This window comes from Mandrillus leucophaeus, unplaced genomic scaffold, assembly GCF_000951045.1.
Source record: "Mandrillus leucophaeus isolate KB7577 unplaced genomic scaffold, Mleu.le_1.0 Scaffold1480, whole genome shotgun sequence".
In the NCBI taxonomy this organism is placed as follows: domain Eukaryota; kingdom Metazoa; phylum Chordata; class Mammalia; order Primates; family Cercopithecidae; genus Mandrillus; species Mandrillus leucophaeus.
Window position 1 is genome coordinate 61015 of NW_012101455.1, and position 26895 is coordinate 87909.

Here is a 26895-nt window from a genome sequence, read left to right on the forward strand (position 1 = left end):
ATTGTTAACCATGTGTAAGTTTGTCTCAATTAATAGACTGGTAGATGGTAGACACCTAACAATACACACCACACCTTAGTTCTGTCTGGCCCCTCAGGGCCCAGTGCATATGTGCAGTACATAGATTTTGCCCAATATCAATCTGTTAACTTTGAATTAGTAAAATAAATCCAGCTAAGATCATAGGAGTCCAGATATACTCTGTTGATCTAAATGCCACTAGAAATTATTTGAAGATATGACAATACATTTCTTTGCCATTACTTATCTATCATTTCATTAACTACTCATACTGTAAACAGAATTAGAAAAAACATTTAATTGAAGTTTGGATTCCAGTAAAATGTCAAAATTCAAGTAGTCATAGCAATTGTATTGAAGGGCAGATTTTGGTGAATGAGTAGAGAACAATTTGTTTTTTAGTAACCAAAATACTGAAATATCGGAGACTTTCATTTGAAAAGGAGACTGGAGTTAAGCCTAGAAAATATTTTTAATAGATATTTCACTTATATGAAATAGTTTATCTAAGGCCTTGGGATATTTTTTCATGGGAACTAGTGGCGGTTAAGAATAAATTACAAAATGGTCTGCATGAAAAGATACAGTTAGATATTTCTTCTAATCCAGTTTGAGAGGTTGGGGCCCTTTTCCAGTCTACCTTTCAATACATCTTTCTTACGAAAGTCAGAGAGTAGAAACATCCCAGGAAATGGCAGTTCTGCAGGGGAACTGCGTGCTGAAGTGCACGCTGTGCTTTTCGTAAGGCAGCCTGAGACGCTCCCTCATTCATACGGGTGCTACTTTAGCTGCCCATGCAGTCGGCCATGATATTTGGTAATTTTTCAAATTATATTGTACATATGATTATAAATCTTGTATCTAAGAATCCTTGCTTCATTTCAGCTTCAGTAGTCAATTAAAAAATTCTGAAACTTGGCTCCAAGTAGCAGAGAGTGAAACACTGTAAGGGAACAAACACATGTTCAGGAAGTAATTGGAGTGCCCTTTATGAAGTACAAACACAGGATAGTTATGACTGCTTTTTTTGCTGGCTGGACTTCAGAAATGAAGTCAGTCATATTTAATTGCAGATTAGATACCTTGAAGGGCAATGGTTACAGTTAACATTGTAAACACTGATTCATTATTAATATTGCTGAAAGTTTGATTCTCATGAAATGTACTATTATAATACATTATTAAATTATAAAGTGTTCTTTGACAAGTGTCACAAGGCACAAACTTTCTGCCACAAGTGCAGAGAGCTGCATAGAAATATTACGAGCCTTGTGAAACAATGGATTTCTCCCAGATAGATGGACAGACACGCAACAAGATGGACAGCGACTATGTGGGGACAATGAGAGCGCATGGCTGTCCTGACTTCTGTACTCTCTCTAAGGGTGTGCAGTGCAGGATTCCCTTGGGTCAGTACTTTCCAAGGACCCGAAGAGAGAAAACTGACACATTAAAAAATTATATTATTTTAGAGTCAGACTTCAATCTCTAACCTAGGTCTAGGTCAGCTAGATGAAGAAAGGTTAGTGTTCTCATCTGACAGTGGAATTCAAATTCAAAGTGGGCACATATAACAATATCACAATAACAACTAGGGCAGCAGCAACTGAGGACATGCCCCCTCGATACTAGCGTGAACACAAATGAGACCTAACACACAGTCTCTCTTCTTCAGAAACTCATAATCAGGTTGGAAAGAAAATATAAACACATACTTTTTATGTGGGAAAGGAACTCAAGGTAGAAGTCAGGTAGGAAATAATAGTGAAATAATCACAGCCTGAAACTGTATTTAATCTCAGCCTGACTCTATAATAACTACATGATCTTAGATAATTCACCTAACTCAATAAATATTTGTGAAATGAATAACCTTTTCAGAATCATAGGTTCTTCATCCAAGGTCATTTTGCAGATCTGACATTATTGTTACAGGGCTGCCTGACAGAAGTGTGATATAACCAAAAGATGTTATACATAGGGTTACTATAATTTGTAAAGCAAGTATCAAGACAAAATGTGACACATGATCAGATCATGAATAGACTATCTGGAACCAAGACAGTCCTGGAAAGTGTGGGTTCTCTGACGGCTCTAGGTATGCAAAAAAGACAAGTATAGAGTTGGGGGAAAGACAGCTGGAGAGGCAGGTAGCGGGCAGATTTTTTTGCTTCTGTGGCACTAGATGAGCCATGGAAGGAACAGCAGACAGACAGAGCAGACAGCCCAGGAAGGAGACTTTGAGGACGCTGCAATTTGGACAGAAGGGCGAAGGAAGGAACATAGCAGCAGGAGGAAGCAATACAGGAAATAGGAGAATTTTCAAGAATCTGTGAAGCACCACAATACATTTACTAAATGAAAATTTTTTTTAAAAATTGAAAAAATGTGTGAGATACATTCCTGGAGAAATCCATAGAAATAAGTCTGGAAGAACACATTACCAAACCTGTAATAGCAGTTATCCCTGGGGGAGAAAGGAGTGAATTAGAATCATGAAGCAAGAGAATCAAAGGGAACTTTAGCCATCAGTGATGTATTAAATTTTTTAAGAAGAATGTATTTCCTCAATAATGAAAAAGTGTTGGGAAAAGGAATAAATAGATAAGAAAGTACTTTTAGAATAGAACAATTCTCATCTGAAACACACTCTCCCACGGTAAGATTTATTTTTAATATACATTGAAAACTGATTTATTATGTTTCCCTCATTTATCTGTCAAATTAAGAACACATCTGTAACATAAGCAAAGACATTTTCCTTATGTATTCTTCATATTATTTTAGAGAAATACTTGGCATAGTGGTAGCTATTTCTTTATTCTCATTATAGAAAATAAAAATATTTAATATTAATCTCTTTATGAGACACCCGAGTACAAAACTTTCATTAATTGTGAGCTTATCTACAGTACCTTGAAAGAAGGCCATGAACTTCTGTTTACACTCAAACCTAGTGACAATTTTCCTAGAGTCACAGAGCTTGTCTTAATCCTAGCAGCAAACTGGTTAACTTTTCTGCTTAAACACACAATGGAACTATGATTTTTTATGAAACTTCCAAGATGTTTCAGCCTTTTCTTTCTGTTTTAACGTCTCCCCGAAATACTGATTACTTCAATAACTTTTGATTACAGTACAGTAAGCTACAAATTGGAATCCTGCCAGGATGAGAAAACAAAGAGCGTTTTCCCCCCCGCTTCCTCTCCCTGCTTAGGAATCACCTTTCATGAGAACCTGACCTTTATTCCCGCCACCATGCTCTGATGTAGTCAAAGAAAAGTATGAAGGACAAAAATCTCTTAAAATGTAATAAACGAACTCTCTCTGCAGACAGCATTGACTTAATAACAATGGCTGTATTTTAGCATTTTGTAATCAAGTGACATTCTTGTTAAAGCATTTCCCTCCTCACTCCAGCTTTTTTTGCATTTGTACTTGTTTAAACAGTATTATTGAGGTATATTTTACATATCATAAAGCCCACCTATTTCTACAATTCAGTGACTTTTAGTAACTTTACCAAGTGATATTACCATTTAAGACAAGGACAAATAAGAAATTGTTAAGTAGAAGATTTGGAGAAAGATTTTGTGGGCTCTGTGTATTTTCCACACAGGCACATTTATTCTTTAATTTAAAATATATGAACTGGCCAATAACTTGTTCTGGCAAGTAACTGCAAATGAAAATAGCTTCATATTTCATTTTTGAAATAAAAATATGATTACATTGTATTATACATTTAACATGATTTGGTTACTTCAAAGATATATAAAGGATTTAAAATTTACTTTTAATTATCTCCAATCATCTTTTGATAATTTGTCTCACAAGGAGGTAAATCAAATTAAAAAGTAAACATCTCTTCACAGATACAGTAGATCTATGGATAGAGACAGGAAGTTGAAAAAGTTTCTGTGTGATAGAGGTGGCCAGGTTAAACACGGATAATGTTGTTGTATCTAGACCTTTAAGGTTGTCTGGCTCTACTTTTAGAAACTAGAAAGTTGGGCTGGACATGGTGGTTCATGCCTGTAATCCCAGCACTTTGAGAGGCCAAGGTGGGTGGATTGGTGAATCGCTTGAGCTCAGGAAGTCAAGGCTGCAGTGAGCTGAGTCTGCACCATTGTACTCTAGCCTGGGCAATAGAGTGAAAGCCTGTCTTAAAAAACAAACTAGAAAAAATATAAGAAATTTATAAATATAGGTATGGATTTGTTTTAACTGGGGATAACATATGACAACCAGAAGAACATATAGTTGCTACAGCAATGGCTAGCTGTGCCTTCTCTCCATAATCTCACTTCTTGATTTGTATCTCAGAAATACTGATTCATTCTTCAAAAGGAGGATCTTGTTAACTTTGGAAGCAGGAAACTTATTTTCATTTTCTGATTGGAAGAATAAAAATTACATAAACAACGAACATCTGAATTTTTCTTTTCACTATTTTACTTAAGGCATTTTTGACATAATTCTTTACAGGGTAATTTGGCAAAATAACATTGACACTAGCTCTTGTCACCTAGCCACTTGACTATGATTTTTAAACTAGAGAAGAAAACTGTAAAGAGGACTACTATATCTGTGCCTCTTATTCTTTTCCAATTGTTCCTTATTGGCCAAGGCTAATTCTTCTATTGCTTATGACCTTCCCTCTCTGCCGTGCAGAAGGTGCACCGCCCACCACTGTTTGTTCACAGAAGCTATAATGTGAAAAGTGTCCTTGTGGTTGTACAGCACCCAAGCTGCCTTACAGAAGATACGGCCACCTGGTCTCTGGATTCTCTCCTGGAGGTCCTTGTTCTATTACCTCCTGACTTGCAACATCAGCTTCTCCTCTCCACTGGCTCTGCCCCTTAAGCATCTAAACCTGCCAACATTTGATTCATTAAAATATTTTAAAAACCCAATAAACATTGAAACACAAGAAACACTGAAAAACTCCAACCCTTTCTAGACCAAGCCCCCCTATAAGCAGTAGTCTATTTTCTCCCACACCTTCAAGGGACAAAGACTTGTCCACACCTGCCTGTTCTCAGTAACTGAAAATGACTTCACGAAGGCTCTTACTTGCACTGAATTGCTCCAAAGGCCTGCTTGTTGGTCTCCCAGCACCTCTTACTATTTCCATTCATCTTTCCTTGTTCCTTACCTTTCCATGGTTGTCATAGGATCTTTGATAAGATACAAATCTATTTATATCATTTTTCTACTTATATTCCTAGAATTACTCCCTATCATTTTCAAGAGAAAATCCAAATATGGGATATGGTTTTTCACGACCTGACCTATTTAGCTTAGTCTCTTAATTCACCTTTACCTTCCCCTACATTCTATACTGTAAACTGCAGATGTCCTGAATCCACTGCCACACTTGCAGCTCTCTCCCAAATTGTCCTCACTGCCCTGAATGTCCTCACACTTGTTGCTTTTTCTTCCAGGGGCACCCTTGTTCCTATTTCCCTGCCTGATAAACTCTTAACTGTTTTGTATTGTATTTGAATTGTATTTTATGTTTCTATGTATTGTGAATTGTATTTTATGTTTCTCAAGAGAAGCGCCTGAATCTTATTTATGATTTCAGTGTCTGGTACATAATAGGCACGTAGCAAATATGTCTTTAAGGCAAATTATTGAATTTTTATTCATTCATCTTCTATCTCCCCAAGTGGGAGATTCACATCTTTTCAGTAAATGCCACATAACTAGATTTCAATAAAGATTAACATCTGTTGAAGGAACCAACCAATTGCCTCCAAACTCTACCTCTTCCAATCTGTGCTGCACACTGATGGAAGGTTACCTTTCCTAATATACTAACTCCCCATGGTATCTGTCACCTCCCCTAACCAGCTCAAACTTTCATTGGCTTCGTGTTATCTCTAGGATAAAATCAAGGTTCTCCTATTTCGATTCTTTTGCATTTGCTATAATCTCTGCCTGGAATGCTCTTTCCTTGATTTTTACAGACTTTCTCCCCCTCCTTTTGTCTCAGAACAAACTTTCTCTGACTACTCAAACTAAAATGATCTTTGTGTCAGTCTATTAAACTGTTATAATTTCTTAATACCTTCCATTTATTAGAACTGAAGTCATCTTCCTCACAGTCTTTTTTTCTATCATGTCTCTCTGTTGCTCTCCTCATTAGAATCTACGGTTCCTTAACACAGGGGCCTGGTTGGTTTTGTTCATTGCTCTGCATCTCCAGTCTTAAAGCAGTTCCTAGAACCAGAGGTTAACCACCCAAACATTTGTTCAACGAATGAAAGAATGAAAAAATACTTGAACCAGGCATTCAAGGTCCCCTATGACCTGGCCTCACTCCGCCTTTCCAGCCTTATCTCCAACTACTTCCAGTTACAATTTGCAAAATACCTGTTATACCTCCTAAATAAGCATATCTACAATACTCTTGTCTTATTTCTCTTCCTATCTAAATTATCTTCACCATCTTCATCATCTAAATTATCTTCATCAGATCCAGCTCAAATGCTATGTCTTCTATAAGGCAATACAAAGTGGCAAGCTCCTTAACTACATTATATCTCTGTTTAATAACTTCTTTCAACTTCCTGGAGTATTTTTATTTTAAAAATAGGTTATAAGTTATAATGGAAGATATTATTAAAATGAAAATTATATAATTTCTGGAATTATGGTAATTCTAGTAGTAAATAAAATTCAAGCTACTAGTAAATAAAATTCAAGCCCAAATTTACCTATTTTAAGAAAATTGTGGCCTGGCGCAGCGACTCATGCCTGTAATCCCAGCACTTTGGGAGGCCGAGGTAGGGGTATCATTTGAGGTCAAGAGTTCGAGACCAGCCTGACCAACAAGGTGAAACCCCATCTCTACTAAAAATACAAAAAAAAATTACCTAGGCGTGGTGGCACATACCTGTAGTCCTAGCTACTCTGGAGACTGAGGCAGGAGAATTGCTTGAATCTGGGAGGCAGAGGTTGCAGTGAGCCGAGATTGCACCACTGCACTCCAGCCTGGGCAACAGAGTGAGACTCTGTCTCAAAAAACATTGCAGGTTTTTTTCTTCAAGTATACCAGAGAAGTCTGCTTTCAGTTATAATGTGCAACATGCTGGTTAAAAAGCAACATTCAAAATTAGTCTGTGAGAGTTGGTTCCAGTGACAACTTTGATTTCCATTTTAAATTGCAGATAATATTTTCCACTGAACATACTATGAGAAAGCATCCAAAGATAACAATTCAACTTTAACTCTGAGCCTAACATAACTTCTGTTGATTAAATCACTTGTTTCAATCTGGAAAACAAAACAACTAGAATGCTTCTGTGATAAGAACTGTTAGAAAATTCTCAAAACATAGAGTGAATTTTAAATATCTTTACTGATCTATATCCTATAAACTCCAGTGGTAGATCAATGCAGAAATACCTACATATGTGGGCCTAAACATAAGAGCGGATAGTGCAATATGGATTATGTAGATAAAGAAAACGTGCCAACCTGGGTACCAGCTTGGCACTACTAGCATCCTCTGCTGAATTCATGTCTTCCAAGCAGGATTTTCTACGGCTTAGCCACAAGCTGAGCTGAGGAATGCCATCAGATAGCTCTGGTTGCAGTACTCTGTGGGTCTGAATAGATCCCTCACTCCTGGACTTTGGGATCTAAAAGGAAAAAAAAAAAAAGAGGGATGGTAGAGAGCTAGATAAATGTTAAAGTCTTTCAAATTAAGTTTTTGGAAAAAGACAATTTATTCTAATTTTGCAATAATCCAATTTATAACACCCCAGAAAAACATCAAGCTAAAAATGAAATTTAAACTACATATAAAAATGATATAGCAAAGGGCACAGGGAAGGGGAGATACAAATATTTCCAAGGAGAACATTCAAATCTTATATACCCCATACCCTACTGAGAAGATTTCTATTCTGACAGAAATCTTCCCCAGGCCCACCCCTCCTTAGAATAATCATTCTATGTAATGAGAAATGATATGGGAGTATGTCAGACTGGCAACTTGGATTGAAGGAAATAAAAAATAGTTGGAAAGAGGTGGGGAAAAAAAGAGCTAAGAACCACTGGAATAAAGGATGCCAGTGTCTGAAAGGTATTCAGAAATATTTACTACCAAAAAGCAACACACGAATTTGCTGATGGTTTCTATTGTAGCCCTCTTTTGTAGGGAAAGTAAGATCTAACAAACTTTTGATTAAGGTAATAAATAGGAAAAACACAAGCTTTTTAGTTTTCTTTTATCTCTGAATGCATGGGCAACACATGTCTCAAATGAATCCTGGGGGTACTGACTTCTCAGACTGTATCTGAAGTTATGTTCCCTCTAGCCCCCCAAATACCCTCACGTTCTCTTATTTTAGATCAGAATGAGTATCAATACAATCAATATTGTTTTCCTTTAAAATGTAAAAAACATTATGCCAGAATTGTAGGAAAAATTAGAAACCTTGGATCAATTGTATTTGGTACACTGGAAGCTTTTTCTTGTGTCTAGGATTTTTCCCATGCTTGTCCTTACATCTGGAATGTCATGTGCTCATCATAAGTCACTCAACTGCCTCAAACCAAATGAATCCTAACTTCCTTTGAGGCTGAGATAACTCCAGTGGAGTTTCTCTAACAAGCTTCAGGTCTTTTTTTTTCTTGAGACATAGTCTCGCTCTGTCACCCAGGCTGGAGTAGTGCAGTGGTGTGATCTTGATTCACTGCAACCTCCACCTCCCGGGTTCAAGCGATTCTCCTTCCTCGGCCTCCTGAGTAGGTGGGATTACAGGCGTGCACCACCAAGCCAGTGTAATTTTTGTATTTTTTGTAGGGATGTGGTTTCACCATGTTGGCCTGGCTGGTCTCAAACTTCTGACCTCAAGTCATCTGCCCACCTTGGCCTCCCAAAGTGCTGGGATTACAGGCTTGAGCCACAGTGCCTGGACTTAACTTCAGGTCTTAATGACCTTTCCCAGCTCTGAATTTCCATAACACACTACCACGTAGTCTACCCTTGATTACACATTGCCTGATACTTTAATCTGAGTTTTTTCATGTTTCTAGGTCATATGGTCTCAATGGGTTCTTTGCAGACTGAGATTATAGTCTCCTCCTATTTTTTATCTTTCTCTCTCCTTCCTTTTATTCTTCTTGTTAACATTTTTACCATAAAGTCTAGCAAAGTTTTGGATCTATTAATAAATACTTATATTGTGAGACAATCCACTAGTCAACCACAAGGTATTCTTAAGACATTGACTATCCTGGAGGATAGTCAGTAAAACAGATAGTTTTTAAAATAATATGGGAATAATTATGAACATAAATATGGAATTTATGCCTCTATGAAGATTATATAAAACAATATATGAAGAAATATGTACAATTATGACTTGTTAATTAAAAATAACATTAATTTACAAAACCAAACAACACACACAAAATATATGAGCATAATTTGGTAAAGAGATATATTTAGGATAGAGCAAAGTGAACACTCAATAAAAGCTAGTTTTTATTATTATTGTTGTTACATAAAATTTGCCCAAATCTGGTGGCTGCTAATTAATTTTTCATGACATTTCTTTGTAGAGCATTTTTAAGTTCATAAAATCATGAAAGCAAGGAAAAATTTTTAAAAAATTATAAACTTACAAAAACACTTCTGTAGTCCATATTTGCCAAGATTGACTTTTTTATTGACAAAAATTATATATATTCATCCTATACAACATGTTGTTCTGAAATATGTATACACTGTGGAACAGCTAAACAGATAATTAACATACGCATTACCTCACATACATTTTTTGTGGTGAGAAAACTTAAAATCTACTCTCTTAGCAATTTTCAAGAATACCAAGAATACTTTTTTAAAAAAAACATTAATAGAAAGAACATGGAAGTAAAAATATATGCTATTATATATTTCATTCAGGAGTTCCTTTTGATGTGATTATTTTTCAAAAGAGTAGACATGAAAAATCAATACAAACACTGAAAATGCAGTAAGATTTCAAACTAATTAGCCAAAAAAATCTCACATTTAGACTTAATTCCCTGCCCATATTAAAGCAAGCACAAGGACAGTTGTTTCACAACATTTCATGGTGTTAAAATAAGGAGACTGTGATGGTTAACAATGAGTGTCAACTTGATTGAAGGATGCTAAGTATTGTTCCTAGGTGTGCCTGTGAGGGTGTTACCAAAAGAGATTAGCATTTGAGTCAGTGGACTGGGAGGAGCAGACCCACCCTCAGTCTGGGTGGGCACCATCTAGTCAGCTGCCAGCTCAGCTAGGATAAAAGCAGGCAGAGGAACGTGGAAGGACTAGACTGGCTGAGACTTCTAGCCTCCATCTTTCTCCTGTGCTGGATGCTTCCTGCCCTTGAACATCAGACTCCGGGTTCTTTGGCTTTTGGACTCTTGGACTTACACCAGTAGTTTGTCAGGGGCTTTCAGACCTTCAGCCACAGACTGAAGGCTGCACTGTCGGCTTCCCTACTTTTGAGGTTTTGGGACTCAGACTGGCTTCCTGGCTCCTTAGCTTGCAGACAGCCTATTGTGGGACTTCACCTTGTGATCATGTGAGTTAATTCTCCTAATAAACTCCTTTTCATATAAACATCTATCCTGTTAGTTTTGTCCCTCTAGTGAACCCTGACTAACATAAAAGCAAACTCCATGCTTTCATGAAACATATTCTAATCGAGGGGAAGACAGACAAGAAGTGGGCCCAGGAGGCCATTTAGACCCACCTTATCTCAGCAAGAGTTGCTACTGGCTCCATGAGGCTCAGGCAAGCCCTGCTGGTCAGGGACTCCAAATCGAGCCAACAGCCTTACTGTAATAAATAGAGTGAATGTGCTGGAGAGACGTACCTGCAGCCTCTCTCATAACATATGGCTGAAGCAGGAAAATGGCCAAGGGTTGGGGATACAGACTGGGGAGACCAGCTTTCTCTTTCCACTGCAGTTATAACTGACATCCACTAGTTCACACCACACTTTGCTTCTTTCTTTTAGTCATTTCTTCATTTATTTGATCATTTAGTAACTTTTGTATGTGAAGGTAAAAACTGTAAAACCCCCCAAACCACCTATGATGAACACTTTGCTCATAAGAATTCTGCCACTGGCTATTTGAGATAAAGATCTCGGTATATGCTGTGTGATTTATGTGTACAACTAAAATACAAACAATTCCAGGAATCTCAAAAAGAGTACATTCCATGCATGTATCTGCAGGTGTGCAGTAGCTCTAATTGTGGCATTTTTAAGGTACTTTAGTATTTAACATGCCATGGGAATAAAAACAAAGGAATGTTCTTTGAGACAGTAAAATTAGAAAACATTCTCTTAAATCCTGGTGCTGCTGCTGTTATAATTAATATTTACTGAGCACTTATTCTATGCCAGGCATGGTTCCAAGAGATTTACATAAACCAACCCATTTAATTCTCACAACCACCCAAGGAGTCAAGAGCTGTTATTATTATCATTTGAAAGATGAGGAAGCTGAGGCACAAAAAAATTTCATTTGTTCCAGTGAGTAAGTGGCAGAGTTACCATCAGAATCCAGATAGGCCTTAGTACCTGTGCTTAACCACTAGTCTATATACTTGGTTATATGTTAAATGTTGGAATTGCAAGAATAAATGGCATTTTAAATGAAAGTCATATTACCTACCATAATGCAACCATTTTCTTTTTGGGTATTAGAAGTTAAAATTTTCTTTTCTTTCAATTTATTTCTCTGGCACCTGTTGAAGCATTCTAGAAACATAGCCTTAAGAAAAAAAAAATTGAATTTGAGGACAAAACTAGATGGAAGATATGTTCATCATATTTTATTTACAATAGAATGAAAATGTAAGCATTCTAAATAACCAAATTACTATCATATGTAAATTATGGCATATCCACATGATAAAGGATTACTCAGCCATTAAAATACTTACAAAGTTTCAAATAAGATAGTAAAGTACTTTTTATGGGATATAGTATAAGCTAGTTTAGCAAATAAAAATGGAAAGGGGGGGTAGATATATACCTCCAATAAAACTAGGGTCATCATACTTAAAATACACAGTAATTTGTTTTGAAAGTAAAAAAACAAATCGTCACAGTCAACACTAAAAATATTTTAAGATGGTCTAATCTTTAAAAATTGTATAAAGAACCCATCATCAAAAAAAAATTATGTGATACCAGGCACTAAATTACCCTGATAAATTAATGTGACTGAAAATAAAAAAGACATTAAAATATCATACCTCAATCTTAATTTTGATACATTGCCCTCATATAACTGTGATGATACAATAGTAAGCTGTGAACATAGGCTCTCTGTTCTGTGGGAGAGTGTACAGTACGAATTATCTGTCATGCTAAGTGGATATGAAGCAGGAGGGATTTTGTTTACTAGACAGCTTCTTTTCCTTTGTGGAGGAGTAGAAGGTTTCTCCACTTAAAAGTTTCTTCCCAGAAAAGTAATGTGCTTGTGAGTCAACAGGACGAAAATTAAAAATAATAATTTAGTAAGCTATTATGAGGCAGTATTGTAAGTAAGTAATTTTTAAAAGCTTAAGCATAACAAACTGATATTTTAGTCTAAGGAGTCACCCTAAGCACTGTTCAGTTGCTGTGCTTGCATTTTGAAAGTAAAAAAACTCTAAGTGTGGACTGGGCATGGTGGCTCACACCTGTAATCCTAGCACTTTGGGACGCCGAGATGGGGGGATTGCTTGAGACCAGGAGGTGGAGACCAGTCTCAGCAACATAGTGAGATCCTGTCTCTACAAAATATATATATATATATATTTTTTAAAATAGCCAGGCCTTGTGGTGTCTACCGATAGTCCCAACTACTTGGGAGGCTGAGGTGGGAGAATGGCTTGAGCCCAGGAGGTTGAGGCTGCAGTGAGCTATGACTATGCCACTGCACTCCTGTCTGTGTGACAGAGTGAGACCTTGTCTCAACATCCCCCACCTCCAAAACAAACAAACAAAAAACCAAAAAACGCAAGCTCTAACTCTATTCTTTTCATGGACTCTATATTCTTCATCAGGTTCTTTGAGAAGTGATTAGGAAAGGACAGAAAATTATGTTCAAGGCTCAAATGACTATGAAAGATTGAGATAGAAGGACAAAAGGAGTAGCACTAATTTTTAACACTTAGACTTTCTAAAGAAAGTTAGCCAGTCCTCCCCATTATCTTTGGCCTCTTCTCTCCTCCACCTGTCACTTGTATGGAAGATAGCAAAGCTTCTTGCCTCTCTTTAATGTTTGTTAAACTCATAATCTTCATAAGAAGAAATGTGAAATAACAAAGTACCAGAAAAGAGATGCTTAGTTCTGAATTTGCAAAAAAAAAAAAAAAAAAAAAAAGATATACAGTTTTAAAGACCACAAAAAACTCTAAGTCATAAAAAGGCCTTTGTTTTTGCTTAAAAAAATGTTTCATTTAGCTTTCCAAAAAAGAGATTTGTTTACTAAACTGCTGCTACTCTCCTCATAGATAATTTAATGACTCCCTTCTGTGCCACAGTACTAGCTAACTAACGCTCCAGTTTTTTTTTTCTGAGAAAATTATTAACATGCTTTAGGGAATATATATTTTTAGGAGGGGAGTAGTTTCTTACACATGCTTATCTTTTTTTATAATAGTAAAAATGGGACAATGATAAACAGTTAAAACTAATTAAAATGTCATCTTGATTCAAGTTTTAGAGCAAGTCTGTATTTCAGCATAATTCAATTTAACTTTGTTAGAAAAATCACTCATATAGGAGAAAAAAGAAATTTTATACTTCTCAAAAAGTTTATGTTGAGGCCTAGCGTGGTGGCTCACCCCTGCAATCCCAGCACTTAGGGAGGCCAAGGTGGGCGGATCACTTGAGGCCAGGAGTTCGAGACCAGCCTGGCCAACATGGTAAAACCCTGTCTGTACTAAAAATTGAAAAATTAGCCAGGCGTGGTGGTGCATGCCTGCAATGCCAGCTACTCAGGAGGCTGAGGCAGGAGAATCACTTGAACCTGGGAGGCCGAGGTTGCAGTGAGTGAAGATCATACCACTGCACTCCAGCCTGGGCAACACAGCGAGACTCTGTCTCAAAAACAAAAAACAAAAACCAAAAACGAAGCTTATCTTGAAATATAAGAGATCAAATCAATTACAGGTTCACAGTGTGGCCCAAGTAAGTAGCACTCCTTAGTTCTTTGTTTTCCTCAACTCTGCCCTTCTCAGCTCCTCTCTCTTCTGCAAACTGGAAAGTGCCATTCCAGCAGAAATGTTTGTGGGTTTTGTTAACTGCTATAGCCCTGCCTCATAGAATAGCACTTAGCAAACAGTAGGTGACCACTAAATGTTTGTATAATGAATAAGAAACTAAGTAATAGCATCTACTTTCTTCCTAGAAACATTGAAATGTTAACAATCAGCTGATACTATAAAACATATTAATTCTATTGTGTAAACATTGCTCTTATTTAGAACTTTCATTTATATTCAATTTCAAAATCTGTCACTTAAAAATATTTATGGTATAGAGATCACAATAATCTGAATTTATAGAGTAAAAGAATGATTAATGCGGCCGGGCGCGGTGGCTCAAGCCTGTAATCCCAGCACTTTGGGAGGCCGAGACGGGTAGATCACAAGGTCAGGAGATTGAGAACATCCTGGCTAACCCGGTGAAACCCCGTCTCTCCTAAAAAATACAAAAAACTAGCAGGGCGAGGTGGCGGGCGCCTGTAATCCCAGCTACTCGGAGGCTGAGGCAGGAGAATGGCGTGAACCCGGGAGGCGGAGCTTGCAGTGAGCTGAGATCCGGCCACTGCACTCCAGCCTGGGCGACAGAGCGAGACTCTGTCTCCAAAAAAAAAAAAAAAAAGAATGATTAATGCATGACCATGAGTCAAGAAACTACACTGGCTCTAACTATATGGCCCCATGGTAGAGCCATCTGTCCTGAGACGTGGGCTCAAGGAAATCTCACCTTTTAGAAACTGCTTAGGTAAATCTGTACATGGTAGTAGGGTGAGGTTTCTTATTAATTCTGACACAGTTCCATCCGCTATTTTACAAATTATTTGTTCAATTCTCTGACTTTAAGTCTTTTATCAGGAAAAAATTCAGGCAAAAAGTAATCGTTTAAACTGAGCGTTGTAGGAATTAAGGTAGAAGACTTTAACAAATTTTCATTCTGTTACATAAAATTTTGCAGTAGAACACTTCATTTTGTATATTAATGTTCACAGCTGCATTATTCATGGTAGCCAAAAAGTAGAAATAACTCAAATGTCCATCAACTGATGCATGGATAAGCAAAATGTGGTATATCTGTAGGATGGAATATGATCAGTCAAAAAAGGAGTGAAGTACTGATACATGATAGAGCATAGACGAACCCTGAAAACATTATGCCAAGTGAAAGAAGGCAGAAACAAAAGGACACATATCGTATAATTCCACTGGCAGGAAATGTCTAGAACACACAAACCTAGGGAGACAAAAAATAGATTAGTGGCTGGCAGGGGATGGAGGAGGGAAAGTAACTGCAGATGGGTATGGGGTTTCTTTTGGGAGTAATGAAATGTTCTGGAATTAGATATTGTTCATGGTTGCACAACTTTGTAAATATATGAAAAACCACTGAATTGTAACCTTAAAAGGGTGAGTTTTACAGTATACAAATTATATCTCAATAAAGCTCTTACAACAAACAGGAAGGGAAGATCAAGTGTGTCAAATGCCGCTGACAAGGCGAATAATGAAATCTGAGAACTGACCGCTGAATTTGGCAATGTGCTGTTTCATTTTGTAGTAGGGATTGATTAGAGTGGGTTCCAGGCAAAAAAGGAGGAAGTGAAAGCAGAGAGCTTAAATAATTCTTTCTTTTTTTTCTTTCTCCATTTTAGAAGGAGAGCTTATATAATTCTTTCAAGCAGTTCTGCTGTGAAGAATAGCAAAGGAAAGAGGCGATTGCCAAAGAGGGCTGAAGAGTCAAAAGAAGGTTTTCTTTTCAAATAAGATGGAAAACATGATAGCATATTTCTATGCAAATGGGAATGATTCAGTAGACAGACATCAAACTGGTGACCCAGGAGAGAGAGGAGGAAGGAGAAACAATTGGGGGAGAGAGTTCTTGAGTGGGTGAGAGGGGATGGGATCATGAACACAGGGAAGGAGCCGATCTTAGTCAGGACTCGCAGCCCGTCCAGGAGATGGGAAGGAAAAAGGAAGAACGCTGTGGGCCCAGAGGCAGGTGGTGGAGGGATATGAGGGTGGGAGCAGGTGGATGCTGCCTCTTGATGTTCTCAGTGAAGCAGCAAGTGAGGTCATCCTCTGAGTGTGAAGGGGTGAAGGGAGTGATGCCAGAGGCATCATGGCCAAGGAGAATGTATGAAGGAATTGCTTACAAGAGAGGCCAGGACCTCAGCTTAGTTGTGTGGGTTTCACCAGCTACATTCAGCTACTAAGATAGGCAAGGAGTGGTATAGTGTTGTTTTTAGAGGGAGCTGGGATTTTAAGGTTGCAGACACTATTAGCTTCTTTATTCTGGTGCTGCAATGTTGTTCTTATTAGAGTGAGTGATTTCCAAGTGTGTCTTTTTCATTTTTGTATCTCCTGCCTGTAAGTCTTCAATCACCTTCAATCACCTTCAGAACAGGTGATTAATGAATATCCAAAATAATATTTTCCTTATAAAAACAAATTCAGTAATTCCTTTGTTGCTTCTTTCCCCCCCTTGCTGCCTCAAACAAACAGCTGACACAATGTACTTATAAATTATATATTATAAAACTATAGCTAGGTTTTCCTTACAGGTTTCTTTATATTTAAGTGGAGCAAAAATAATATGTTCAAAAAATAATTGCATTCCGTTTTTCTGAGTACTTATTAAATACATTCATCAAAGCACTAATCAAACATGAAAACAGCTTTTGATAACCTGATTCATGTGTTCTTAAAATATTATCTCACTCTTCTAGCATAAATATTATGGGGAAGAATTAAGCAGCCCAGGTTTCTTCCAAGAATGAGCATTAACGCCTCAGGAAAGGATGAGAATACTCAGGATTCTGTGCTCTAAGACTTACACACCGTTCAGCAGTAATTGAGCTGCTTCTTCTGGAAAACTTCTAGAAATCATTCTTTCATCTATGACTGTGAATAGTAAGTACCACAATTATCTGGTGATCTGTTTGCGTTTCTATGATATATCCACAAGTGAATGTACATTTGGGTGGTGGGGAAGAAACACCTCCCACATTCCCTCAATAATAGTGAGGGGATGTTGCATTGAAAGGTTCTTCTGAAGGTGCTGTTTTGGGGAACAGGACAGCACATTTGTATCTGTGTGTATTTGTGAATGTGTACTGTGAGCATGACTGCCAGAAAATGATTAAAGGGATAAAACAAATGCCATTTATTCATAATCCAAGCTTTCTTTTAATGTAGGCCCTGCTGTAAACAAGGGAAGCTGATGGAATGTTTTGCAGTCCTTTTGCCAGACTCTGAGACTAATGAACCCTGTCCACAAAGCCAGCTGGAGATTGTAAGGCCAGGAGTCAGTGAGGTTTCCTCCATTAGTGTGCTGCTCATTGTAGCAAGGCCATGAGGCATTACCAGTTATTTTATAAAATGTGTATTCTCAATGAACTAAAGCCATTTCTGTTGTCATAAATATAGGTGAACACTTTATTTTACAACATATTCATTTACAGGGAAGAAACTGGCTTTAAACTCTCTTTTTCTCTGGTGCCAACTGCATGATGTGGAATAAGTCCCTTAACTTCTCTGAAGCTCAGTTGCCTCATCTGTATAATGAAAAACTTATATCTCACAAGTTATTACAAAAATTAAATGACATCTTTGGGAGCCTGAGGCGGGCGAATCACCTGAGATCAGGAGTTTGTGACCAGCCAGGTCAACATGGCAAAGCCTCATCTCTACCAAAAATACAAAAATTAGCCATGTCTGGTCCTGCATGCCTGTAATCCCAGCTACTCGGGAGGCTGAGGCAGGAAAATCGCTTGAATCCAGGAGGCAGAGGTTGCAGTGAGCCAAGATCATGCCACTGCGCTCCAGCCTGGGCAACAGAGCAAAACTCTGTCAAAAAAAAAAAAAAAAAAAAAAGTTAAACGAAATAAACCATGTATCATTAGTGCCTGGAATAGACTGGGCACATAATAAATGACAGAAGTGAGAGTTATTAATTTTCATAATAAAAATAGTAGAAGACTGTGGAACTTGGGAGGGCAAATCATTATCAAACTATCCTAGTGGTTTATTCTTAAATAGTATTCTTCAAATCCAACAACAATTTAATAAGCATTTACCAAATGACTATGACATGCTGAGCCTTGGACTAGGCCCTGACATCGTTAATGATGCTGGCTGCAGTCTTAAAGAAGTAGATAGTCTAGCAAGAAAACAGGTACATGGACTCCTACATCTAGTAATAAGCATAACTGCAATAATAGCTAACAGAGTGCTTACTATATGGTAGGCATAATATTTAAACATTATCTATCTATCTATTCTGATTTTCCATTTTAAAAATCCTATGAAATAGGTACTATTATTTCCATTAAAAGATGGTAGAATAGAGATATAGAAAATTTAAGGAGCCTGCCCAAAGTCACACAGATAGTAAGTGATGAATCTAGGATTTGACTTGTGGAAATCTGGTAACAGAAACAGCAATCTTAACTACTATTTCATACTGTCTCTTATATTTTTCAAAACATTCAATAGCAAGAGATATTTATGGAGCACTTACTACCTATGAGGTACTAAGGATACAAGAAAGACTAAATTAGACTTGATTTCTGCTTGTAGTGTAATGAAGACCAAGATTAATCATGTAATTGCATGAATATATACATATGAGCTATGGTTAAATGTTAGGAAAAACTTATAGGTGTTAAGTAATGACTGTATAATGTATTTTTATATAATGTATATATACAATATTATTTGAGAATATACATAAGGCACACAACTAATTCTGCCGTAGGCAGATAGAGGTGACGAGGGGAGGCTTCCAGATAATGAAAACAGAGGGAGCAAAGGCATAATATAAGAAATCTGAAATGAGTGGGCATGGAAGGAAATACAGAGATGGTGGCAAGAGTTGGGACTAGAAGGTTGGGCTGGACTCAGACTGTTAAAGGCAATGTATACCAAGCTAAAGGGTTTGACCTTTATTCGCTATTCAGTAGGCAACAAAGCATTTTATAACAGTTATTATGTCCATGACGTGGAGAAAAACTAGGGTCAGTTTTTGGACTGAAATTCCCCCAAACACTAATCTTTGTTGATAAAATATAAGGCCCTAGATTACATACATACCTTTCATCTTCTAACTTTGATGTTCACTAAAGAGATCTTATGCAATGGACAATTATTAGTTGCCTTCTCAGTGCTCATATCCCTCCTTCTTCTGTCCCGATGCCCCCAGTTAGTGTACACATATTATGAACCACTTTTTTACGGGTAAAAATAAATAAACAATAATAAAATTTATAAGGAAGTTTGGGTAGATCCATGAGTTGCTAGGCTAGTTAGCAGTCTTTATCATTCTACGTAAGTAATATAGTCATTAAGAGAGACTTCTGACTGGGACATCATGGGGGGAAAAAAAACTATGTTTTTCTTTCCTTTTTATTTTCTCTTCCTTCATTTAGCCAAAGAAAAGATAGGCATGTCAAATATATATATATATATTTGGTCTTAGTCCCTGGTTTCTAAGATCTTCTAAAACCCTTGAACTATCCATCGATGAGTGTCTTTTTGCATATTAATGAGATGATTTGAGGCTGAAAGCTGCTAGAGAGCTTCAGGGTGAGGACTGGCTGCCAGAGGAACTAACCATGTGATTAGAGGGTGGGAACTTTCAGCCTCTAGAGAGGGTAAAGGGGCTGGAGACTGAATTCAATCACCAATGGCCAATGCTTTAATTAATTGTGCCCACCTAATGGAACTTCCATTAAAAGTCTAAACAATGGAGTTTGGAGAGCTTCCAGGTTGGTGAACACATGGAGGTGCTGCGAGGGTGATGTGCCCAGAAAGGGCACTGAAGCTCTGTACCCTCCCCCATACTGTGTCCTAAGCATCTCCTTCATTTGGCTGTTCCTGAGTTGCATCCTTCATAATAAACTGGTAAGTATAGCTAGGGTGCTTTTCTAAGTTCTGTGAACTGTTCTAGCAAATTATCAAACCTGAAGTTGGGGCCATGGAACCGCTGATTTACAGCCAGTTTGTCAGGAGAACAACTCACAACCTGGGACTTACATCTGAAATTGGGGACAGTCTTGTGGCATTTGACTTGTGGGGTCTATGCTAATGCCAGGCAGTAAGTGCCAAAACTGAGTTAAATTGTCAGACACCCAGTTCATGTCTGCAGATAATTGCTTGGTATGCAAAACTCACACATTTGGTGTCAGAAGTGTTGGGAGGATGTAGAAAGAAAAAGAGTTCTGTTTATTTTTCTTTCTTTTAATGGGATAAAGGAATGTTTGCTTCCTGATAACAAGACGAATAAATAAAGGCCTGGATGGAGTCATCAGGGTAAGTTTCCACTTAAAGGATTTCACATGAAGCAGAAAACAAACAAGTTCAAATTCAAACTTTCATGATGTTCTCAGAATCCAAACTGTAAATCTGAAGAAGATAATCAAACAGGGTTGTCTTTAAGATCAAGAAGTAAACATAAAACTTGGAATATATTGCGATAATAGAATTTGAGAGGAAGAATAAATCATTCATTCATTCAACAAACTGTCACGCAATATATTAGAATCTAATATAAGAAAAGGTGAACACCTTACAACCTTATTCTGAAAGAGTTTATACTCTACTGAAAGGTAAAAAGAGAAGTAGTCAAAGGAATGCTATATTGATGTGGGACACAATAGAAGTGATCCTTTCCAGTCAGGGAGAAGGATGCCGGGAAAGGTTCCAAAGAGTCACTTACAAGATTACTGTTTGATAGGTAGATGTGGATGTTGGTGGAACTTCAAATAAATTTCTTCAACCCTTCTTTAAATAAAACCTTTCTTTCAGAGTTATTAAATCAAGATGATTGCTAGCATTTCATTGTGTTTGTGATCTTATTTATTTATTTATTTATTTTTGAGATGGAGCCTTGCTCTGTCACCAGGCTGGAGAGCAGTGGTGCAATCTCGGCTCACTGCAACCTCCACGTCCCAGGTTCAAGCTATTCTCCTGCCTCAGCCTCCTAAGTAGCTGGGACTACAGACACGCACCACCACACCCGGCTAATTTTTTGTATTTTAGCAGAGACAGGGTTTCACCATGTTGGCCAGGATGGTCTCCATCTCTTGACCTCATGATCTGCCTGCCTCAGTCTCCCAAAGTGCTGGGATTACAGGCATGAGCCACCATACCCAGCCATTTGTGATCTTTTAACAAGGAGTTACCTATGTTTTTGTGCTCTGCTTTATGAGCATGTGCTATTTTTAATAGAGCTTTTTTTAAAAACAAACAAACAAACAAACAAAATGTTCCTTTCTCTGTCATTCATAGTGTAAGTAGTCAAATGGAAAGGTGGTAACTACTAAGTCTCTAGGCATAAAACCTATGCATAGTATATTCTCCCAAATATGTCTAGCTGTTAAGTGACTACAGAGCATCACAGGGTATTTCAAAGGAGTAATCAACAACTTGTGATAAATATCAGGAAAAATTTTCACCTACAGCCACTCCAAGAGGAAAAAGAAAGTATCTGCGAAAAAATATAATTGGATTCCTTGGGACATATTTACATGGATTAAGCAAATACGAATCAAAAACAAAATAAAAGCAGAAGAAACACTGATAAAAATTGTAGTAATTTTTTGAAAATTTATTTTTCCTATTTACATTATCTGTTATTATTTTTGTCTTAGCCTGTATCTCAGGACAAGCCATATTGAGAAATGATTCACTCTAAAAGTGACTCATTAGATGGAAACATAAAGAAAGAACCAGTGTGATTTCTTAATCAAAGGAATTTTAAGCATAGTACTGTCAGTTAGGTACAATTATTTAAAAAAGCAAAATATAATTTTGAAGTAAAATAAATTCATCTTCTTGCAGATAGTAGTTTATACCTTATAGTTAACATGTAAGTTTTAAAATGACAATATAATTATAAAATAGGCCCAAACGAACAGAAAATAATTTCAACCATGTAAGCTCTGAGTTTTAGTGTCGAGTAATGGTAATAGCAAATCATGATATTGAATAGTGATGATAAAAACTCAGATGTTTGCATCAATCTATGGCAATTATGCTCCTACATTAGGAGCTGGCAAACTTTTTTTGTAAAGGGCCAGATAGTAAATATTTAGGGTTCATGGATTACATGGTCTCTTTTGCAACTACTCAGCTCTGCTGTGGGCAGCATGAAAGCAGCCACAGACAATATGTAAACAAATGGGCATGGCTGTGTTCCTACAAAACTACTGACAAAAACAGATGCTAGGCTGGATTTGGCCTGTGGGCCACTTTGTGCTCACCCAAATTCTAACATCATTCATTTCTTTCAACTTTTTCCTTTGTCTCTCTTTTTTTTGAGACGGAGTCTTACTCTGTTGCCCATGCTGGAGTGCAGTGGCACAGTCACTGCAACCTCTGCCTCCTGGGTTCAAGCAATTTTCATGCCTCAGCCTCCCAAGGAGCTGGGATTATAGGCACGACCCACCACGTCCCGCTAATTTTTGTATATATACATATTTTTTGAGATGCAGTCTTGCTCTTGTCTTCCTGGCTGGAGTATAATGGCACGATCTTGGCTCACTGAAACCTCTGCCTCCCAGGTTCAAGTGTTCTCCTGCCTCAGCCTCCTGAGTAGCCAGGATTACAGGCACCCGCCACCACGCCCAGCTAGTTTTTGTATTTTTAGTAGAGACGGGGTTTTGCCATGTTGGCCAGGCTGGTCTAGAACTCCTGACCTCAAGTTCAGCCTGCCTTGGCTTCCCAAAGTTCTGGGATTACAGGCGTGAGCAACCGTGCCCAGCCCTTTTGTTTCTATTTTTATGGGTATTTACACACAATTATCAAAAAGCCAACCTTGCACATAAAATTTTCTATTTATTTTAAATTATTAAATCTGACCCAACTGTATTTACATAATTAACTTTTCAAAATAGTCCAGAATACAAAAAAAAAAAATCCTCAGTTCCAATGGAAATCAGGAACATTTTATATCCCAATCAGGGAAATACCAATCCACATCTATTATGTAGGTAAATATTTAAGGTTGATAATGCCCTATGCTTGATAGTTGGTAGAGCAGTTGGAACCTCTATACTTTATTAGTGAAAATACCACTAAAAAGAATGTTTTAGAGGGAAATATGGTGACATTTACTCTTACTGAAAATGTGTAGAGACCTTAATATTTCACTCCTACCTACATAACCTGATGAAATGTTAATATAATTTTTAAAACTTTTTTATAATTAAAAATTGAACACAATGTAAATATGGACAAAGGGTAAATACATGTGGCATAGTCATGGAAGAGAATATCATAAAGCAGTTAGGTAAATATACAGTAGATTCTCACTATGTGTGGTAATGATGTTCTATAAAGTTGCCATGAACACTGAATTAGTAAATACTGAATCATTGCCCCTGGAGGAAATACAGGTTCCCGTGAGCCTCTGGTCACGTTTTTCTCAAATTATCAAGACATAATGTTGTTTTGTGTATCTTTCTGTGTTTAAATACACCTTATTTAATATACTTGTTGGTTTATTAATACCAAACTCACAACTAACAGTGCTGTAACTCATGCCCGAACAAAGCTTATCTTAAACACCTGTCCTCCACTTATCCTCTGGAAGTCATATCACAGCCTTCTTGTGCTTTAGAAACATTAGACAGCCCTTCAGCATATACTTGGGAACCATTTTAAAGAGGGAAATTAAGAACAGAAAGCACAACATGTAAAAATCATGACTAAATAGAACACGAAAAGGACACCTGTTTACAGGATGACAGCTGTCAAGAAGGCAGGTCATCACCTTATTTGACCTCGGCTGAGAATATGCAGTTCTCATTACTCGAATTTTTTGCCTCCTGGCATGTTCACAAATGACTGCAAAAGGAGTGTAAGTATTGACTTTGGGGTAACCAGTACATTTGAGAGAGTAGGCAAATTCACAATATAGAATCCGCAAATAATGAGGACTACTGTACTGTATCTTGCATGTTTCAACAGATCTATCTTAAAAGGGGGGAATGAAGCAAGTTGGAGAAGGATATGTACAGTATGATACTTTAACAAATTTATATATAATTTCAGGGATATGTGCACATGTGATAGAAATATAAAAACATTTAGGGAAATGGTAGATACCAACTTTAGGATATGGGTATGTAGGGGGAAAAAAACTAACCACAACAGTTAATTGAAAAGAAAAGTGGCGGCTCAAAGGACAGCACGCAGTGGAAATGTTATTAAAAACTATAAATGCTTTTTGGAATTTCGAGGAAAATAATTACATTTTATTGTACTGAAACTCACTTCTAAAGTTTCCAAACCGAGAAGGTAAGATTGATTTTGCCGAGGATGTTAAAATATCAATACTAAACTTGCCTCTGTTTTCTGATCTTGAAAAAAAAAAAAAGATGATCTGCAGGCAATCTTTCATCTTTGCTAATTTCTAATCAGTAAATATGCTGCTGCGCTTTATCTGCCTTGTCAAAGTCTACAATGAATACCCAAACAAAACTTTTTTATGCTGGTCTTAGCACTTTATGAGTGGAGGCCCCACCATCATCTTAAAATCTCACAAACTCCATGCCCCCCAAAACTTATTGTCTTCCCAGTCATCAAATAAGTGCCTTTTTCTTTAGTTCTCACCTTGATGAAGGCACGAACCATCCACCCACTTGGATCTGGAAGTCATCCCTCTATGTTTCCTTGCCACTTACTAAGTCCCAGCTTTTATCTGTTTACTCTCCTTCCCTACCTGTCACTTTAGTTTGGACCTTTCCCGCCTCTCATTTGGATTATAGATTCCTGACTAGTCTCCTTTTCAATCCACTCTCTCTCTCTTGCCAGGGGTGATCTGATCTTATCTCCTGATTAAAACTGTTCAGTGGCTTTTCACCTCCGATAGTCTATAACCTGTACTCTTTGGTCTTGCACAAATGGCCCCAGACTATTTCCGCAGGTTCATTGCCTGCCATTTACCTAGACACACCGCACCCTGTAAACCAAGATTTATGCATGTCTATAAACGTGCACATCGTCTCACATGCCTCCCTCCCTTTGTACTCTTTTACAACACTTAAGCTCTATATTGGCTAGTCAGTACATATATAATCTCTCTATGACGTCAACTCAGGTACAGCAGTAATCACCTTCCTCCTTAGTTTGCTGATTATACTACAGAGATGATCATGCTCCCTCATTTATGCACCAAATTCCATCCACACACCAATAATTCTTAATTTTTATCTTTGTCCAGACACCTCTTCTGAGTTCCAAATGTATACTCAATCATGATCTTCAATCAGCATCTTCATGTGGAAGATGGTAAAACTAAAGCACAAAGAAGTTATGGAGCACACAGCAGGGGTAGGACTCAAACCATTAGACTCTATGGTCTCCAACCAGCTCGTTACACATACCAGGAACCTGAGAATCATCTTTATCTACTTCATCTTCATCTCCTCCATCTTCGTCCATTCCAGCCTTTCATATATCATTGCCTGGACAACTCTAATTGCTTCCTAATTGGTTTTCTCACTTCTACTTTTGCCTTCTTCTGATTATATTCACCATACAGAAGCCAGATTTATATTTTTAAGCAGAAATTTAATTACAGTTGTCCTTGTTTAAAATTTGTCAATGGTTCCTCATTTCGTTTTGGAAATGTTCTCAAATTCTTGGCAGCCCTTCTTCAGCCTATGTGGAGGCAGGTACTTCTGCTTCTCTCGCTGGGCTTCAGCCTCCTACAGTGGCTTCCCTTGAGTTATCTAGTCCCAGGGCCTTATCGCATGCTGCGACAATATCCGAAATGTGCATCTCACCATTCCTCACTACTCCCTTGTGCTTTGGTCTCAAAAGAAAGGTAGCTTCCTTCAAGAGGCCTTCCCTGATGTATTAGCTTAAATCAGGCACCCTTGTTACATACTCTCAGGGCACTTTATTTTCCTTCTAAGGCAATTTACACAATTACTAACTAAACATTTGAATATTAGTTTACATTGCTTGCTGGTCTGAAGATTCCATGTATCAACTTCAATATCTGAATTCTTGGCTTCTAGTTCAATACCTGGCATGTGATAGAAAATTACGTATTCTGAAAAAAATAATTCAGGCTAAATGCCTGGTATGACAAAGAGATCATCAAAACAGACATGACTGCATGAAACGACAAAAGGGCTATCAAGCTGAATTATTCGAAACATGCAGGCAAAATCAATATGTGCCCAGATGAAATAGAACCAATCATAAAATATGCATAACTTATATAATTTACATTCTCTCTAAATATGTCAGCCTTCAAAACCCAAGATTAACTCTAAATTGAGACTTTGGCAATTTAAATTCAACTTGTTACCACCCTGAGCCTTTGATCTAAAGCACATTATTTCTCTGTGCTTCCTTTTTCCTTAAAGTCACTAAACATTTCTGTTGTTAAAAAATGAATAGCAATGACTAAAATTTTAACTGGAGAAGAAGATAGTTTGTGAAAAGTATACTGTCAACACTCTAGTATCTGTGAAATAGGGGAATAAAAAGCAACTCTGCCCAATATCAGACCAACATAATAACAAAAAAAATGTAAAACAGAATTTTTGGTATTGGTCATTCTGTTCTAAAATCCATTCAATAGGACCATAGTCAGATTT

At 37.4% G+C, this 26895-nt stretch overlaps 1 protein-coding gene across 2 annotated transcripts in view; it reads right to left on the reverse strand.

Moving 5' to 3' along the window:
* Nucleotides 1–26895, reverse strand: part of LOC105535608 (protein FAM13A-like) — a 269070-nt gene that overhangs the window by 58276 nt on the left and 183899 nt on the right. For both annotated transcript variants that reach the window (XM_011974742.1, XM_011974741.1), the window contains one exon: nt 7510–7673. In XM_011974742.1, coding sequence (XP_011830132.1) covers nt 7510–7673 — 164 coding nt within the window. The remainder of the gene's footprint in view (nt 1–7509; nt 7674–26895) is intronic.